The sequence below is a fragment of the Apodemus sylvaticus genome, chromosome 5 (genome assembly GCF_947179515.1).
Source record: "Apodemus sylvaticus chromosome 5, mApoSyl1.1, whole genome shotgun sequence".
In the NCBI taxonomy this organism is placed as follows: domain Eukaryota; kingdom Metazoa; phylum Chordata; class Mammalia; order Rodentia; family Muridae; genus Apodemus; species Apodemus sylvaticus.
The window spans coordinates 73,872,403-73,890,044 of NC_067476.1; the positions used below are offsets into that span (position 1 = coordinate 73,872,403).

General features: G+C 54.2%; 2 protein-coding genes across 5 annotated transcripts; one reads left to right on the top strand and one right to left on the bottom strand.

Annotated features, from left to right (window-relative positions):
- Positions 1–302: 302 nt before the first annotated feature.
- Positions 303–6,911, bottom strand: Large2 (LARGE xylosyl- and glucuronyltransferase 2). Of its 4 annotated transcripts, none has more exons than XM_052183003.1 (15): positions 6,818–6,911; positions 6,572–6,730; positions 6,399–6,496; positions 6,004–6,086; positions 5,659–5,782; positions 5,304–5,475; positions 5,095–5,199; positions 3,547–3,659; positions 3,347–3,472; positions 3,095–3,250; positions 2,842–3,002; positions 1,599–1,877; positions 1,173–1,322; positions 887–1,082; positions 303–676 (listed from the first exon to the last, which is right to left on the bottom strand). In XM_052183003.1, the coding sequence occupies exons 2-15, from the start codon at positions 6,669–6,671 to the stop codon at positions 464–466; spliced, it is 2,076 nt and encodes a 691-aa protein (XP_052038963.1). In that variant the 5' UTR covers positions 6,672–6,730; positions 6,818–6,911; the 3' UTR covers positions 303–463. The 4 variants fall into 4 exon arrangements, with proteins under 4 accessions (XP_052038963.1, XP_052038964.1, XP_052038962.1 ...); XM_052183004.1 differs by having other exon boundaries at positions 454–762; XM_052183005.1 differs by having other exon boundaries at positions 497–791.
- Positions 6,912–11,885: 4,974 nt separating this feature from the next.
- Positions 11,886–17,614, top strand: Pex16 (peroxisomal biogenesis factor 16). Its single transcript, XM_052183036.1, has 11 exons — positions 11,886–12,105; positions 12,291–12,326; positions 13,036–13,112; positions 13,660–13,793; positions 13,921–14,021; positions 14,796–14,876; positions 14,999–15,151; positions 15,237–15,309; positions 15,435–15,554; positions 16,660–16,724; positions 17,429–17,614. Exons 1-11 carry the CDS (start codon positions 11,994–11,996, stop codon positions 17,485–17,487), a joined length of 1,011 nt encoding a protein of 336 aa, XP_052038996.1. The 5' UTR covers positions 11,886–11,993; the 3' UTR covers positions 17,488–17,614.
- Positions 17,615–17,642: the final 28 nt, after the last annotated feature.

Below are 17,642 nucleotides of genomic sequence, written 5' to 3' on the forward strand. Positions count from 1 at the left end.
GGCCTCTTGGTGTTGAGTTTGGGTTGGGTGGGGTGGGGAATCCACCTCTAGCCTGTGGCCCTGCAGGGGTCAGGCTGTCCCGGGACCCTGGCCTCACTCTCACTGCCCGGTGATGTCCGAGCCAGAGCACAAAAGCTGAACAAAGCAAAAACCTTATCGTGGGGCTAGAGAAATGACTCGGGAGAAGTGGGAACCTGGGCTGCTCCCCAGAGCACACGTGGTGGCTCATGAACACCTGCCATTCCACTTCCAGGGGATCTAAAGCCTTCTCGCCACATACGTACAGGCACAACACTCACACATAGGATAAAAAAATTAAAAAATGTTTATTATGTAAGAGAATGAGAACTAGCCCCAAACCAGCTGAGGCAGAGGAGGGCTGGAGCCCAGCGTGGAACAACCACAGGACCCCGAACCCCACCGAAGCTCCACTCTAGCCCTTTTGACAAAAACTTTAAATAATTTAAATAGCAATAAGGGCCGGCACCCACCAGGTCCTCCGGTTTCTCCAGGGAATGTGTATATGAGCCACAGCCGGGCAGCCTGGCAAGCTCAGGCCCGGTTTCGGGACTGCTGAAGGGCAGTGAGGTATTTCAGGGCTGTAGATCCATAGCGTCTTGACAAGTCCTGGTGGAACTCCTCCTTGAGGGCCTGGAGACAGTCGCGGTAGGTGGGGCTGGAGCGGAAGCGGGAGATGTCCAGACTTGGGGTGTGGGGCAAGTGGATAGAGAAGGCCTCAGGAAGTACCAGGAATTCATACTCCTAGGAACGCGGACAGAAGCCGGGCTGAACTGGGGAGGCACAAGTAGGGCCGAAATGGAAGCTTGTACTATGGCCCATCAGGAAGGGGCAGATCACAGCCAGGGCATTAAGGTGCCCTCCTTACCTGAGCATCCAGCTCTATGATGTGGGCCACCTTGTTCCAGCCAAATCCCACAAAGCGAGGATCGTAGCGGGGACAGTCACGGGGTACCACCACGTAGGGCTCATAGTCAGCTGACCACTGCACACGGTACGGTACCTGGGCTTCCCGCCAGCGGGAGTAATCTGTGGACGAGTGACCCTGTGGCCACTCGTGGGACCTGTGTAACAGAATCAGGTGGGAGCAGGAGTTTGTAAACTCAGGCGGGCCCCAGAATGGGAACAGCAGGGCAGAACATGGCCTCTCTTACCTAAAGGTGTGGAGGGAGCCGGCATCCAGTAATGTCAACAGCTCTGCTTTAGAGTTCGGGAAGTTGAAACGGTAGTGCAGGGTCTCAAATGCAGGCACCACCAAAGCAGTCTTCCGCCGACTGCCCAGCTCCAGCTGCTCAATAGAGGCCCTGGGGAGAGGCATGTGGGCAGGCACTCAGCCCAGGGCCTTACCCCTGCCTCCGGGGGCTAACTCTGCTGTCTCAGATAGCCCTTCCACACAAACTGCTGTTAGAAATCTGGCATTACCACTATGGCTCAGTAGCAGCCCAAAGAAAAGGCCTACTACAAGCCCCATTTTGTGGAAGTCGCTAAACCCCAGACACAGCAACCTAAGGTTCCCAAAATATCCTGACCATCACAGTGTATACCCCCAATGCTGTCCCTCTCCCACCCTCCAGGCCCACCTGAGGTAGTCATAGAGGGAGTAGGCCGGTAAGAAGTCGATATCACTGAGGAAGACATAGGGGGTGAGGGCCTGGGCCAAGGCCACATTGCGGAGCTGGTTGACTGGATAGAGAGGACTGTCCCGGTACACTACGTGATAGGCCACATCCTTCCTTGCAGAGAGCACTGGCGACGTATCCACAAAATGAAGGAATTGTTGAGCCTCTGCGTCTGTCAGGTACAAGGCCAGGCTCATGGGGCCTGGCCAGTGCCTGCACAGGGCTTCCAGCATCTGCAGCCTGGAGTGAGGTAGGTAGTCAGCTTTACTTGTGCACAGAAGCCCAGGGATGGCTAGACCTCTTCCCCAAAGTTAGCTGCTGAAGAGCCCTCTCCCTTGTGGAATTAAGCACCTATTTACAAGCACACAGAGCTGGTCTTCTTTTGTTTTGTTTTTTTGAGAGAGGGTTTGGCTGTCCTGAAACTCACTCTATAGACCAGGCTGGCTTCGAACTCAGAAATCTGCCTGTCTCTGCCTCCCAAGTGCTGGGATTAAAGGTGTGTGCCACCACTGCCTGGCTTGAGCAGGTCTTTTTTTAAACTTCACAACTACCCCTAGGTGGGTACAGCTGCATTTGACAGCAGATCGAACTAGAAGCCTGAGATACTGAGGCTCGCGCATGGTTCTCCAGCACAGACCAAGGGCAGGTCTAGACCTCCAAAGCCCAGCTTTGCCCATCATATGCCATGTCTATGGGACTCTACCAGGGGCCGGCAGCTCACTGCCACACCGTAGGCTACCAGATCAAATCATGCTCTCAAATCCTCAGTCTCAGCCTAAGCTTCCTGACATTACCCTCCTGTACTGGCTGGCTTTGTGTGTCAACTTGACACAGGCTGGAGTTATCTCAGGGAAAGGAGCTTCAGTTGGGGAAGTGCCTCCGTGAGATCCAGCTGTGGGGCATTTTCTCAATTAGTGATCAAGGGAGAGGGCCCCTTGTGGGTGGTACCATCTCTGGGCTGGTATTCTTGGGTTCTATAAGAAAGCAGGCTGAGCAAGCCAGCGGAAGCAAGCCAGTAAGTAACATCCCTCCATGGCCTCTGCATCAGCTCCTGCTTCCTGACCTGCTTGAGTTCCAGTCCTGACTTCCTTTAGTGATGAACAGCAATGAAGTGTAAGCTCAATAAACCCTTTCCTCCCCAACGTGCTTCTTGGTCATGATGTTGTGCAGGAATAGAAACCCTAAGACACCTCCACAACCTCACCGGTCCATAGAGAGCTGGGCCACCAGGGTGACATCGTGGGGCCTGGGAGGTGGCGGCTGGAAGGAGAGGAAGGTGATGTGTACCCGGTGTACAGTGAGCTGCTGTTGGCGGAACTCGAAGCAGGGGTCTTCCTCATCCAGCTGTGCGAGGGCCTGTTGCAACTGAGCAGGGTCCCAGGAAGGAAAGAATGACGTGCCCTCCAGTACAGAGGGGCAAGACCTTCCAAAGGCAAGCCAGCATGGCCCCACCGCACCTGCTCAGCGCCAGGAGGGAACTGGTTGCGGCATCCCAAGAGCTCTCTCCGCAGCAGCTTCCCATCATATCCCAGGAAGGTCAAGTGCAGGTTACGGAAGAACTCTGCGTGCTTGTTCTTCACTCGAAGCTTCTTTGGTGAGTTCCAGTGGATCACCTGCACCCAGGAGGTGTCAGCCGCAGTCCGGGCAGTGGGCCCTGTCACAGCTCCCACCCCCACACCCCGCTCTCCGGTTCTGCAGTCTCCACTCACTTTGAGGTCAGCTGCTTCCAAGTAGCAGCGCTCAGCCAGAGTGTGGTCTGACAGCTGCACGTTCCAGACACAAGGCAGAGGATGCACCAGATGGGGATGCTCCTTGATGACGGCATTGAAGATGTCCTAGGCAGTGACAGACAGCACATCTCAGTTCCCAGCCTGCCCCTCAATTCTGCTCCCACAAGATTCCTCCAGACCTGGTCAGCCAAGGAAGTGGCCGTCAGAGTAAGCAGCTCTCGTTTGGCCGTCAGCTTCCACATCTGCTCCCAGCCAGTTTGCTGTAGCCTGTCCAGCCACAGCAGGATCACACCTGCCAGCAGGGAGAGAGGTTGTCATACTGGTACACCAGAGACACCCAGATCGATCGCAAGTCTTTTGAAATGTTCATTTTGTAGTATGGGGCGGGGGAGCCCAAACCCCCTACATTCGAGGCAGCCTACCACTGAGCTACACCACCCTGTCCCTTTTTAAATCTTATTTTGAGGAACTGAAGAGATAAATACATTATTAAGAACACTTGTTGCCCTTGCAGAGGACCCAGGTTCAAGCCTCAGAACCCATGTGGTGTCTCATAGCCCTCATAACTCATTCCAGAGGATTCGGTGCCCTCTCCGACCTCCACTGGTTGCAGGCATGCATGCAATGCACATACATTCATGCAGACTAAACTTTGATAACGCACAAAACAAATCTATAAAAATATATCTATATTATTTTGAAGCAGGATCTCACTAAGTCTCTCAGACTAGCCTCACACTTGCAATCTTCCTGCCTCAGCCTCCCAAGAGGCAATACCACACCAGGATGCAAGGTCTGAATTGTACAGGTGGTCATGTGTCACCTAATGGTGCTTTGGCCAACACTACAAAGCATACACTATGGATGGTCCAGGATTAAATAAAACAAAGTCTCCAGCTAGGGCTGGGGTATGGGGCTCAGTTGTAGTGCTTGTCTGTCGTGCATAAAGCCCTGGCGTATGGCCCCCTCTTGACATAAACCAGGGAGCATACGCCTGTAGTCCCAGCACTGGGGAGACAGAGGCAGGAGGATCAGAAGTTCAAGGTCATCCTCAGGCACACAGTTAAGATCAAAGACAGACTGGATGTGAGTCCTTGTCACCCCAACCACCCACCCAACCTACTACTCCCTAGTATTTTTCCAGTTTCAGCTATACAAACACTTGCCATTGAATTATAGTGCCTGTCTGTCAGTAGGCACTCAATCCAGTAATGTGCCTCGTGTTCCCAGGCCATACCACAGCCTGGAGAAGAGTAGGCTATCCCATCTGGGTGTGTGTAAATACATCCTCTGGTGTTTGCACAGCAACAAAATTGCCTAATGGCAAATCCCTCAGAATAGGTCCAAATTGTTACCACAGGACTCATTCCAGAGGACTCATACCATAGGACAAATTGTTACCATATTTTCTGATGGTTCAGACCCCAAGCTCATAATTCCCTTGGGTAGAGAGGAGCGGTATACTCTACAGTTCACAGAGACCTTGTCACATCAGGGTTATCTCAACTCTTCCCATGATATGGATGGGAAAACAGAGTCCCAAAGGGAACAATGAGCTGGCCACAGCCATTTGGTTCAAACACAAAAGGCAGGTGAATTCTCTTCACCCACAGTCCGGTCCACAGCACTGGCAGCGTTCTTTCGGGAGGGCTTCCTAGCATTCTGTGCCCGCCCCACCACTGAGGCCCGCAGCCCACCCATTCCTCCCTCCCTTCCTACTGTCCCACCTGTGTTAAATCCCCTCCCCAGGGCAGGCCAGGGCCGATGGTTCTTCCAGAGGTTGCCCAGGTACCAGTCGCTCTGGTTCTCCACGAGGCCGACCACCTGCTTGTCTGGGAGGGAGGAGGAGGGGGATGCGGGCTCAGGACCAGTCCAGGGCAGTGTCCTGGGGAGGCGGGGGAAGGGGTAGCCTAGGGTGGGGTTGCAGGTGTCTCACCCGAAAAATGACCAAAGAGTGCCCAGAGCTCCACGATGTCAGAGGAGAAAGTGACGTCAGTGTCCAGGACAATGACTCGGGCCAGGCTGGGAGGCAGAATGCTGGGAAGTACGAGCTTCATTAGTCCATACAGGCCAGAGTAGTGCTTGTTGGGGATCCAGGAGACCAGGGGCTGTCGGGAGGCAGGGGCAACACAACAAGTGGCACAACAGAACTTGGCCATCGCCCCCAAAAGGATGGAAGATTTCAGCTCCGGGAGCTGTGGTGGGACAGAGCCTCTCCTCCTACCACCCACTGCTGGAAGGGAGAGAGGCTGGGTCTAGCTGGGCAGGAGCGCAGAGGGGAAGACTCCTGCCTTGAGTTCTTCAGCATCATAGAAGCTGACCAGCACAGCCGGCACCATCCACGTTCGGAAGAGTGTTTCCAGGATGTTTCTGGCTATGGCGTCAGTTATCAGGTGGAGATGCAGTGGATTTTTCCTTTTGGGTGGAGAAAGTTAGCATGACATGGCTGTGCAGGGACAATACAGGATTTCCCCCACAGGAGGAAGCCCTGTCTCCTACAAGGAGCTCTTGGGACTTTGCTGATGGCCCCCTTCATAAGAAAGACACTTCCGTTTCCTCAGGATAGAAGAGGAAATTCAGAACAGTGGTGCTTTGTTATGGGTAGGCTCTGGACCCTTGTCCTGGCCTGTCTGTACCTGTAGAACAGCACGGACTTCATTAGGGTAATGATCTCTCTGCTGGAGTTGTATCCTGCACACACAACAGCCACATGCAACACCTGGGGAGGGGACACTAGGTCAGCAACAGCCTTCAACTTCTACTAGCCAGCTTAGCTATCCTGGTCTAGATCAGCGTGGCCCCACCCGGCATCAGGGGTGGGGGAGGAGGGAGGGGTGCCTAGGTGCAACGCCTAAATTTCACAAGTGGGGAATCTAAGAACCGGAGTGAAGGGGCGTGCGTTGTAAGCGTCCTCAGGTATCCCAGCTGGGTAGCCAGATGTCAGGTGCTGTGATTCCCACAAATGCCCAGATGGCTGGACTGGGGGGAGGGGGCAGGAACCTCAGGGGTGGCAGCACTTTGGCGCAACTACCTCGCACTTGGGTGGTAATAGAAGCTGCGGGCTGGAGGCGGAGCGGTTGCGACTTCCGAACAGGTCTTCATCCAGGGTGGCAGTTGTGCCTAGTCCATCTGAAAAGACACGTGGCGTGAGCAGGCAGCGGTCACACAGGGTTCCCTCTTCCCCTGCCCAACTCCGGCGCTCACATTCCGGGTCCCGACTGAACAGGAAGAAGCCAACCACTAGCAGCAGCAGCAGCAGCAGCACGGCAGCCCCTATTGCCCGGGGGCGCCCTCGGGGCAGCATGGCTGGCTGTGGGACTCAGGGAGGGGCGCGACCCCAGGCTGCAGGCTCCATCACCGACCCTGCGGAGCAAGGACCAGAGGAAGATCAGTACTGGACCGCGGGGCTCGACGGCTGCTCGCCCTGCCGTGCACAGCTGCGGGCCTCACCTGCTCCAGTGACTTCGGGAAGGCCCTGTTCCTCCTGTGACTGCCCAGCAGCCAGGTCCAGGACAGAAGCGCGAGCTAGCCCCGCCCCCAACCTGGGCTCAGGTTTCACCTTCGCTTGGCTGAGCTAGAAGGGGCGGGGAGACCCCAGACAGGGCCCCGCCCCAGCACCGCACTGTCTGGGAATCTTGGACCCCTTTTAGGGTGGTTTTGCGCCAAGGCACGGGGAGGGCTGAAGGCCTTGGGGACAACTACCCAGGGTGGCCCTGTGCCCACTACCTGCACCTTCCTGATTCTGGGACCCCATTCCTCCCCCTAAGGGGAGGGACTGATGACCCGGAGCACAGTATCAAAGAATTGGCGAACACACCGCGGAAGTCTGGGAGGCTGAGGGTAGTGGGGATGTGATAGCAGTGTCCGGCCCAGCGGTTAGGGGCACCTGCTCAATTCATCGACAGGAGGTTGGGCCTGCTGGGGATACCTGTAGCCTGTGCACGCCCTCCCTGGCCCTTAGTCCTACCCAGAAGCGGACTGGAAGATGGGGACACTGCGCCCTTTTGAAGGCCACCTCCTCTCCAGCAACAGAGTTGGCAAAGAGCCCCCTGCAGCCTGGGCAGGGCCATGCATCCCCCACCCTTGTCTAGAAAGCTGTGATTGTTCAGGGCTCCAAGGCCTGGATTTCTTCCTCCCTCTTCTCTCCACCCCTCAGCGGGCCTACAGCCTGCCTTTTGCCCTGTAGGGATGCGGGGAGCTCTGGGCTGTGAAGGAGACCAGCCACGGTCAGTTAAGCACAGTTAAGTGCTGGGCCCTGAGCAAAGGCTTGGCCAAATCTTCACTCAGGTAATCCTCAAATCACCCACAGGACACAGGCGGAGTTTGTCCCTGAAGAGTGAAAAGAACCTACTGATAGCCTTTGGCTACTTGCTCGGCAGGCAGCCTGCTGCTCTACCCTTGTCACTGTGGCGGCTTTCTCAGCCTTCCCTAAGGGTCTTCTACCTCAGGACCTGCCCCTGCCCTGCCTTCCTCCTGTAAAGGAGTTTTCTCTACATCTCTTACTTATTTTCCCAGGTCCTCAAGGGAAGCTTAAGTTGCCTTTTTGTTCTGGGAGGTAGCCCCCCTCCCCCACCTCCACACACATTCCAGCTGTTCAGTGTGTGTGTGGAATCTGGGTGGGAACTTGGACCTGCCCTTTAAGGTAGGGGCCTCACCAGCAGCTCAGGTTGGGCCTTTTAGCCTGAAGGTCCAGATATAAGAAGTAAGAGTGGGTGGCACACGCCTTTAATCCCCGCACTTGGGAGGCAGAGGCAGGCTAATTTCTGAGTTCGAGGTCAGACTGGTCTACAGAGTGAGTTCCAGGACAGCCAGCGCTACACAGAGAAACCCCGACTCGAAGAAAAAAAAGAAAAAAAAAGGGGGGGGGGCAGACCTCTGAACAGTAGCCTGGGGCTGGCTCCTCCCTTGATCTGAATGCTGAATGCCTTTCTCTAGGAGATGGGGGAGCAGCTTGTAGGTCTTTAGCGGTTGCTATAGAAACAGAAAGCTGCCTCTTGTACTTTTAGGAATTAAGAGAAAACCCTGGTGTGCAGGGCTTTGAGTCCCAGGGCTTCATAGTCATCTTCAGCCTGCTGTGCAGTCGGGAGCTGGGTCCGGGGTGGGTGGGAGTGGCCCTCAACCCAGAGCTATGGTTGTGGGAGTCAAAATGTGAAGGAACAGGTAGGGTCACAGGCAGAGCCCAGACCAAGATAAGTCTTCCTTAAAGAGATGTGAGCTAGTGGAGATACTGCCCCTGTAGATCCCACTGGAGTCACTCGGTCACCTGGATCTGGTTGAAACTTCAGCCCTGTGGGTAGGGTAGTGCAAGGAAGGGCAGACATATCTGCTGGACCCTCCAGAAGCCCTTTGGGAATCTTCAGAGGAAAGGAAAACCCAAGTGAGCCTAGTCCTTAGGAGCTGAGACCCCCTCCCCCACCCCATTCGAGCCAGCTCTACCCAGGACGTTACTTTGTGACCTTAGACCTGTCCAGCACCTTCTCTAGGATTCTGCTGTCCTCATCTGTGCCTGTCCAACTGGTCTTTCTACTCCCCGAGGTTTGGGACACACAGAAGGTGTGAGGATCCAGCACAACTTACCCAGAGGCCTTTGCAGCCCAGCCTTGCCACCAGGTCCAGGCGGGAATCCAAACGGGAGGGGCCTCCTTCCAGCCTGCCAAGCCTGTGTGCGTGTGCACACCTCTGTTCTTTGTCTCTGGAGCCTAATCAGCCTCCAGATCTAGGGAAAAAAATTCTGCTGCTGCCAGGCTGCCTGGGCCGTCCCCTCTCCTGGAGAGAAGGACCCTTCACTGTTGGGATATGGCAGGGAGGGGGTGGACCACTCCTTCCTCCGGGGCCTGTCTTTCCCTCCCAGAACAAAAGACCATCTGATGCAATCTTGCACCTAAGTACTTGCTGACATGCACACACAGGTACAAACACACGCCTTCACCACAGCTGCAGCAGAGGGTGGGAGGAGTGGCCGAAAGGCTGTAAACTCACTGACTCTGAGGCCAGTGCCTAGCCAAGCTTGCCTCATCGTGTCACGGCTCCTAGAGGACACTGTGATAAGCCTTTTGGTCAGGGCCTTGCTGTGCTACCTAGGATAAGTAGTTGGGCGTCCTCTGCCTTCATCTGTGGAAGAGTTCCCACCAATCAGGCAGAGTTGATGTATGACTTACTTTTCTCCTGGATTTGACAAAAGAAGCACCTGGCAGAGTAAGCTGGGTATTTATTTTGGTTCACAGTTTAAGGGTACAAATGCATCGTAGCGGGGGTGTCATGGCTTCAGAAGCCAGAGGCAGCTGACCACATTGCATCTGCAGTCAGGAAACAGAAAGACAGCGCAGGTGTTCCGCATGCTCTCCCCTTCATCCAGCTCAGGACTCCAACCCAAGGGACGAGGACACAAACATCCAGGCTGAGGCCTCTGGAGGCAATGTTTCTGGAAACACAGGCATGGATGTGTTTCCACACACTCGGAGCTATGTTTCTATAGTGATTCTAAACACACCAAGCTGACAATGAAGATCGAACCATCACATTTGCCAATAGGGCGAGGAGCAGTGTGGGGAAAGCCTCAGGACAGGGTGAAAAAGCTCATTCACGGTTCCCATACCGCGGACTTTTCTGAGGATCACGACACCTTTCTTCGAACCTTTGCTGACACTGGCTCCACACCAATCAAAGAAAGAGAAGGAAGGAAGTGGTGACATGTTGTGACTTCCTGGTGAGTGTGCAGCTTAAAATGGCGGGGCTCTGGCTCAGACTAGAGCAGGATTCCAATCCTGACCAGACACAGCAGGCACTTTAAAAATTAACTTAGATTTGATTTTTAAAAACAGTCTGCTGTAATCCCAGCACTCTGGGAGGCAGAGGCAGGCGGATTTCTGAGTTCGAGGCTAGCCTGGTCTACAGAGTGAGTTCCAGGACAGCCAGGGCTACACAGAGAAACCCTGTCTCGGAGGGAAAAAAAAGTCTGACACTAATGCGGCCTAACCTGGAACTCACCACAAGAGCGAGGCTGCTTTCAAACCTGCAGCCAACCTGTTTCCTGACTCTGCCTCCCGAGTGCTGGAATTACTTACAGAGATGTGGCACTATGTCCAGCTTTGATTTTAAAATTTATTCCATTGTACGCATATGAGTTTGGCTTGCATGTCTCTATGTATATTCACATGTGTGCATGCAGAGATCGTAAGAAGGCATTGACTGCCCTAAAACTGGAATTAGTATGGTTGTGAGCCATCATGTGGGTTCTCCCCAAGAACAAGTGGTCTTTTACTCCAAGCCATCTCTCCAGCATCATGCCCAGCTCTTAAAAAGATTACTAAATGAGCATTTCTTAACCCACCCCCATCCATCTCTCCAGCTCCCTAATGGGAATTTTTATTAGTGTAGTATTAATTGTACAAAACAATGTGCTTCGCCTTTTGTGCTGGCACATGCTTTTAATTCCGGCGCTTGGGAGGCAGACATAGGCAGATGTGCATTTGAAGTGGGCCTGGGGTACACAGTGAGATCCTGTCTCAAAAGAAGCAAACCAAAATAATGGGTTTCATTATGACATTTTCGTACAAGCACGTAATATACTGGATGGGCGTAATTGGGCATATTCTGTCCTTGTCTGAAGATAATATCTGGTAGGATATTAAATAAATGTATTACAATTCTTTGTATACCGTAAATTCGCGGGTGGAGTCCCCAGTGGCACAGATTTGCCAAGCCCCTTCTTCCCACAGCCAATCAACTGCCTCCCAGGAGCGGGTTCCCTTCCTCCACTTCTGCAGCACCTTGACTCTAGCAGCATTGCAGCTCAGTTCAGGAATGGATCCTTAGGAGTTCCAGCCAACCCTTGGAGGCCAGCTGAGAGCCTGGAGGTGCATCCAAAGGCCAGAAAACGCTGGTCAAGGTCCAAGTCTGGCCCAAACAATTTTGTAGATGAGGAAACCCGAGGTGCAGATCAGGGAAGCTAACGCGCAGGGTCATCCCTAAACGGAGAGCAGAAGGATAGGCCAGGGTATTCTCCAAGTAGTTAGGCATCGGGTACGGGTTTTGGGGATCCACATGTTCTGAAGGAGATGGAGCCGAAGCTACTGTCCTAATCTGCTGGCTAACTTTGCCTCGGTTTCCTCGGCCCTGTTTTTGTGAAAAACTGGAGACTGGAGGCTGCTGAGACCCATTTACGACCATTTCAAGGTTCCGGGTGCCTTAAATCCCAAACTCTTTGCTTCCCGATCCTCCCGTTCGAGCTCTCGGCGATCTGCTGAGAAAGCCTGAAGCTTCGCAGTCCCTTCTCTAGTATGAACTGTTCAGCCTGCCGGCAAGCTCTAACTACGCAAGCGCTAAGACAGCCAACCAAGAAGGCTGAAGATCGGGCGCCGGAGGCTCTAGGGAACTTCAGGGCGGAGAGTGAAGGAGCCAATGGCTGGAAGGAGGGAGGGTGGGAGTTCACGGTCGCGGGGAGGAGGCGCTAGAGATGGGGTGAAGGGGCGTTCAGGGGCTCCGCGCGTCTAAGTCGCCCGGGACTGCGGAAGTTGAGCAATTGAGAGGCGGGTTTAGGGCCGGAAGCAGGAAGGAGGGCTCAGGACGCAGGGCGCCGCTGCCAGCCTTGCTGTCGGCCGGTGGGACTGTCGGTGGCCCGAGCGGGATGGAGAAGCTGCGGCTCCTGAGCCTTCGCTACCAGGAGTACGTGACTCGTCATCCAGCCGCCACGGCCCAGCTGGAGACGGCTGTACGGGGCCTCAGTTACCTGCTGGCAGGTGCCACACTGACCTTTGACCCACTTCTTCGGGACTCTGACCCATGAACCTTATAGCCCTTTCCCTGCTGACCCAGAGTAGTGGTCGCGGTGCTTCAGTTCTGTCTGGGTTCCTGTGGCATATAGGGAGCTAGGGAGCCCAAAGGTACAGGGTAAAACAAACGCCTTCTATACCTTCTTTCCTAGGTCGCTTCTCCGATTCACACGAGCTGTCTGAGTTGGGTGAGTTGGGCTCTGGGCTGGGGAGGGAGAAGACATCCAGAGGAACCCCAGCTGTAGCTCCTGAGCTTCCCTTTACATCAGCTGCCCATTGCCCAAGACACTTGGTGTTCCTAGAGTTGGGAGACCTGTGAGGGCTTTGACTGGCTATTTACTCCTGGTTTTGCTTCGGATTAAGCAACTTTCCTGACCTTGCTAGTTATTAGTCCTATGAGTAAGAGAAGGGCACTGTTGTTCCGTCTAGCTGAGAAAATAAAAGTTCAGAAAAGTTCTTGATGTCAGAACCAATATCAGATGCCACAACCTCCATGCTGTAAATGACTCTTCGGCAGTGTTTGTTTAGTGGGGGTAGTGAAGATCTTGAAAGGATGAGGTAGATTTTGAAGGTGTGATGTGGCCCTTCAAGGGTACCATCTGAAGAGAGAAAAAGGTGAGGTGGTGGAGCCACACACTTGACTGGTTGGAACATGACAGGCAGTTCTGAGCAGCTCTGTAACCAGTGTTGTCCAGCAGAGCAAGGGCTTGTGACTCTAATCAGCTCATTTCTTATTGGTGTCATCCAATGGGGCTCGCAGGAAGTGGGAGGAGGGGCCTGTTGGTTTCCACACAGTCCGTGGGTAGCTGTGATCCATAGAGTTCTAGGGTAAAGGTGAGGGGGGGGGTGTGAAGGCCACATCAGAGCCAGCCTCTCAAGACCGCCTCTGCTTCTCAGTGTACTCTGCCTCTAACCTGCTTGTGCTGCTCAACGACGGGATACTTCGGAAGGAGCTTCGGAAAAAGCTGCCTGTGGTGAGAATTTTGCCAGAAGCCGAGGGTGGGGAGCTCAGGGACTCAGAAGAAGACAGTAATGACCAGCACATGTAGCACTTGTCGTAGTCTCAGATCCCTGAGACACATCCACATGAGCCTCAGACCAATTGTTGTCTCATGCATGAAGTTGTTTAAAAAAAAAAAAAACCTAGAACTAAATGGGACACGTCTTTTTTTTTTTTTAAAGCTTTATTTATTTAATGTATATGAGTACACTGTAGCTGTTTGCAGACACACTAGAAGGGGGCATCTGATCCCATTACAGATGGTTGTGAGCCACCGTATGGTTGTTGGGAATTGCACTCGGGACCCCTGGAAGAGCATCTCTCTAACCCTCCTCATGCATGAAGTTTTAGAGAGCTAGAAAGGCCTGTCCCAGGCCAGCCAGCCTGGTAGCAGTGGCATTGGTATTGAACTCAGGTGTTAGGCTTAGAAAGCGGGGAGTCCCCACCTGCTGGAGGAGCCCACTTTCTCTAGGACAGCACTTGGGGGTAGAGAAGGTCCCTGACCTCTGGGCTTCTTGCAGTCACTGTCCCAGCAGAAGTTGCTGACATGGCTGAGTGTCCTGGAGTGTGTGGAGGTGTTCATGGAGATGGGGGCCGCCAAGGTGTGGGGCGAAGTGGGCCGCTGGCTCGTCATCGCGCTCATCCAGCTGGCCAAGTAGGTTGGGTTGTGGAGGGCAGGACTCAGGTGGGGTGACCCAGTCCAGCAATGAGGGGGCTCAGTAGAGCAGCCCTGCCACCTGCTTCCTGGACACTTTCCCCTGACTGCCATAATCCCAACTCAGGGCTGTCCTGCGCATGTTCCTGCTGATCTGGTTCAAGGCTGGCATTCAGACGTCACCCCCCATTGTTCCTCTGGACAGGGAGACCCAGGCACAGCCCTTGGGTAAGCTGCTTCTCTACCAGGAGTGGAGTGGGGCCTGGGCTACTCCGAGGTTCTGGAGCACACTTCTGCCCGCTCCGCACTCATTTATTCTATGAGAAAGAGAAAGCGTTTGAGAAAATTAGAACTTAAGCTTGGGAGTTTATTTGTGTTTGAGATCCTGGTGATCAAACTCAGTGTCTTGTACATGCAAGGTGAGCTCTCTACCACTGAGCTACACTCCCATCCCTGAACATGGGACTTGTGCAGGAGTCCTCCTTTTCTGTTGTGGGCTGCAGGAACTAGAGTATCAGCACAAGGTGGGGTCCTGCCAACATCATCTTGGGCCTGGTTCTGTAGCGTAAACCACAGCCTCACGAGGCAGGGCACCTCGCTGCTTAGGGCCCCTCCGTTAGCCTCATGAAAGAGGACTGATGTGCCTTCACGTGAACTTGAACACAAAAGATCGAGAGAATTTGGCCTCATGCTCCTAGAGCGCCAATAGATGCTGACGGGATGAGTCGTCCTGTCCCTCTTGGATGTCCACCCCAGGCTCTTGGATGATTGTGAGTGATGGTGGCCTCTTCCTGGGCTAGGGTAGATTCCAGAGGACTTCCCTCTGGGCAAAGGTTTTGCCGAACCACTGTCTCTGGGTGTGATTTTCTTAGTTCAGCTGTTGCCTAAGGACAGGCTCTTGTGTTCTCCTAGTAGCTCCTCAGGCATTCACTGCACATTGTTCTCTGCAGGTTGTGCTAGGAATGTGTCCCTCTTATGTTATGTCCTGTCTATACCTGCTAGATGGTGACCACAGTCTGGGCTGCCAGGAGCCGTCATATGTGGGGAAACGGTCAAACAGAGTGGTGCGAACCCTCCAGAACAGTAAGTGAAGATGTAGCTGGACCGGGCACCTATGGTGCTGAGGTCAGTGTGAGCCCGAGGGACCAGCATCTATCAGCACCTGCTTTGGCTCCTGGTTCACTCACCTTGGCTTTCTGTTCCAGGCCCCTCCCTGCACTCACGGCACTGGGGAGCCCCTCAGCAGCGGGAAAGTCGGCAGAAACAGCAGCAGGAGGAACTGAGCACACCCCCAACACCTCTGGGGCTGCAGGAGACCATTGCAGAGTCTTTGTATATCGCCCGGCCCCTGCTGCACTGTATCCTTAGCTGTGCTGGAGGCGGGCTGGGGAGGAGCTGAGCCGGACCCTGCACTGGAGACATCCTTGACATCTTGACCGTCAGTGCTCAGCCTGGGCTTATGGGGTCAGCGATCGTGGACACCCTGGCTACTATCTGGTGTGGTAGATATGACTAGGTGAGCATGGGGGAAGATAAGGAGTTCCCTGGGGCTTTCTGCTTGCTGTGTGTCTATCCCAGGCTGTGGCTTTTTCCTTCTCAGGGTCATAGATCATCCTTGTCCCTTTGTCCCTTCCCCTACAGCCTGAGTCTCCTGAGTGACAGGAAAAACTTGACCCGGAGGGAGCGGCTGGAACTGAGGCGCCGCACAATCCTGCTGCTGTACTACCTGTTACGCTCGCCGTTCTATGACCGCTTCTCTGAGTAAGGATCGCCTTCCTCACATCACCAGGGCATTCATGCTGCATGGAGAGGGCTGGGGTCTGCTGACTACCTGAAGAGGAGACAGGCCAGCGTGAGCCTGCACACTTGGGTTGAGAGACTCCTGACGAGGGTGCAAGATCTGCGGGCGGCACAGTTGATGTAGGCCGCCCCTCTCCAGTTCTTCTCACCATGGGATATCTGCTTCTCAGAGCAGGCTGCTTCATAGGGGCTGGGCGTCTTAAACAGGCCCCAACTAGGCTGGTACTGCTGGGCCTACCCCATACTGATCACCTGTGAGGATCAGAGCCCCTGCATTAGCCAGAGGAATCTCTCAGAAAGGCCTGCCAGGGCACTATGGCGTAAGTAGAGTGTCTGAGCAGGAGCTGGGCTCATGTCCTCACCTGTAAACAGGGACAGTGATGGTTCCCGTCTGATAGGTTGTGTAGGGTGCAGTAACTGAATGTTTGCCCATGCTCAAAACATAAGACGTGATGAATGTTAGGTCCTTTTCCCCCAGGACCGTTGGGGATCAAACCTAAGGCTTCATACTGAGCAAGTGTGCTCCCCCTAAACCACATCTCCAGCCCATACATGTTCTTTCAGTGTGCCGCCCCAGGTTCTCCTGCAGGAAGTCCCGTATCTTAAGCCTCTCTTTGAGGCAGAGGGGACCTCTCTTAGCATTGTCCCCTTCCCAGAGCCCTGCCTACTCTGAGTGTTGGCTTGTGAGGTTTCTATGTAGCTCTTCTACCAGATTCCTTCCCTCCAGAAACTTCCAGGGCACAGACCTTCTGTGAAGTGACCCTTAGGAAGCACTGATGTTGAATACCAATGGTGGGAAGGTGGAAAAAAGGGGAGGGGAGGGAAAGGAAGGGGAGGGGAGGGAAAGGAAGGGGAAGGGAGGGGCATGAGTGACGCCTACCAGCTGACAGAGCTGGGAACATTGGGAGCAGCTGTGGACAGGTGGAGTGCCGGTGGTGTAGCCTTATGTTGAGGTCCATCCTAGTCCCTTGTTTTCGGAAATGCCTGGTGCTCAGTAAAGGGCTTTAGCTCCTGGTGAGCAGGGAGCCACCCTGCCTCGCCCCTCAGCATGCTCTTCTTCCCTCAGAGCCAAGATCCTCTTCCTGCTCCAGCTGCTCGCAGACCACATCCCTGGAGTTGGCCTGGTGGCAAGTAAGTGTGGTAGGACAGCGCAGTTGTGGGGTGTCCCTGAGGCACAGAGCGCCCCCCCCCTTTTTTATTTGGATGTGTTTTTTTCTCTGTGTAGGGTTTCTCTGTGTAGCCCTGGCTGTCCTGGAACTCACTCTGTAGACTAGGCTGGCCTCGAACTCAGAAATCTGCCTGCCTCTGCCTCCAGAGTGCTGCAATTACAGGCGGGCGCCACTACTGCCTGGCTCAGAGGGCCCCATTTTAATGTTTGCTCTGTTCTTTTTTGGTTTGGTTAATGGACAGTCAGGAGTGAACCCTAAATCAATGCTGGGAGGTGACAGCTCCAGGGCCTAAAATGGCCCATGGGGTAGGGATGTGGCCAGAACAGCATCTGTGTGTAGGATTATTAGGCCACATCAGGTTGGCAAGCCTCCTCCTGCCTCTGGGACCTGCATATTTGGAGGCAGACTTATCTGGTAAGGCAAGGAGGGGCTTTGGGGCCTGTCTGGGTACCCCACCATAAAGGGCATGGTCATGTTGGTCATGCTCCGTGGCTCCCTGGAAGTGTGGGATCCTTGTCTGTGATCTAATCTCCAGCATAGCATCAGAGGCAGGAGATGCAGCAGGAGGTGCTGTCCTGAGCTGATCTGCTGCTAGCAGTGTCAGAAAAGGGCCCAGGGCGGGACCAGAGGCCTGGCTCACCTAACCCCTCCTTCCCTCCATTGCAGGGCCGCTCATGGACTACCTGCCCTCCTGGCAGAAAATATACTTCTACAGTTGGGGCTGACAGACATGCAGGAGGAGCTGGTGCAGAGTGGGCCATGTGGTGTGTTTGTTGCTCGGGGCAGGGCCTCTCTCAGCCCTCCAGTCCCCTCAGGCCCTTCTTCTCTAATAAAACTGACTCTGGTAGTGTCCGGCATGTGGCTCTGTGTCCGTCAGCCA

Excerpts from the sequence above, each read along its gene's own strand:
- Large2 (XM_052183002.1), bottom strand. The coding sequence starts at position 6,671 with ATGCTGCCCCGAGGGCGCCCCCGGGCAATAGGGGCTGCCGTGCTGCTG. Across the intron at positions 5,200-5,303 it reads ACTCTTTGGTCATTTTTCGG|ACAAGCAGGTGGTCGGCCTC; the intron begins GTGAGACACCTG and ends CCTCCCTCCCAG. Across the intron at positions 3,251-3,346 it reads TGGAAGCAGCTGACCTCAAA|GTGATCCACTGGAACTCACC; the intron begins GTGAGTGGAGAC and ends TCCTGGGTGCAG.
- Pex16 (XM_052183036.1), top strand. The coding sequence starts at position 11,994 with ATGGAGAAGCTGCGGCTCCTGAGCCTTCGCTACCAGGAGTACGTGACT. Across the intron at positions 12,106-12,290 it reads CCTCAGTTACCTGCTGGCAG|GTCGCTTCTCCGATTCACAC; the intron begins GTGCCACACTGA and ends CTTCTTTCCTAG. Across the intron at positions 15,152-15,236 it reads CGCCCGGCCCCTGCTGCACT|TGCTCAGCCTGGGCTTATGG; the intron begins GTATCCTTAGCT and ends CTTGACCGTCAG.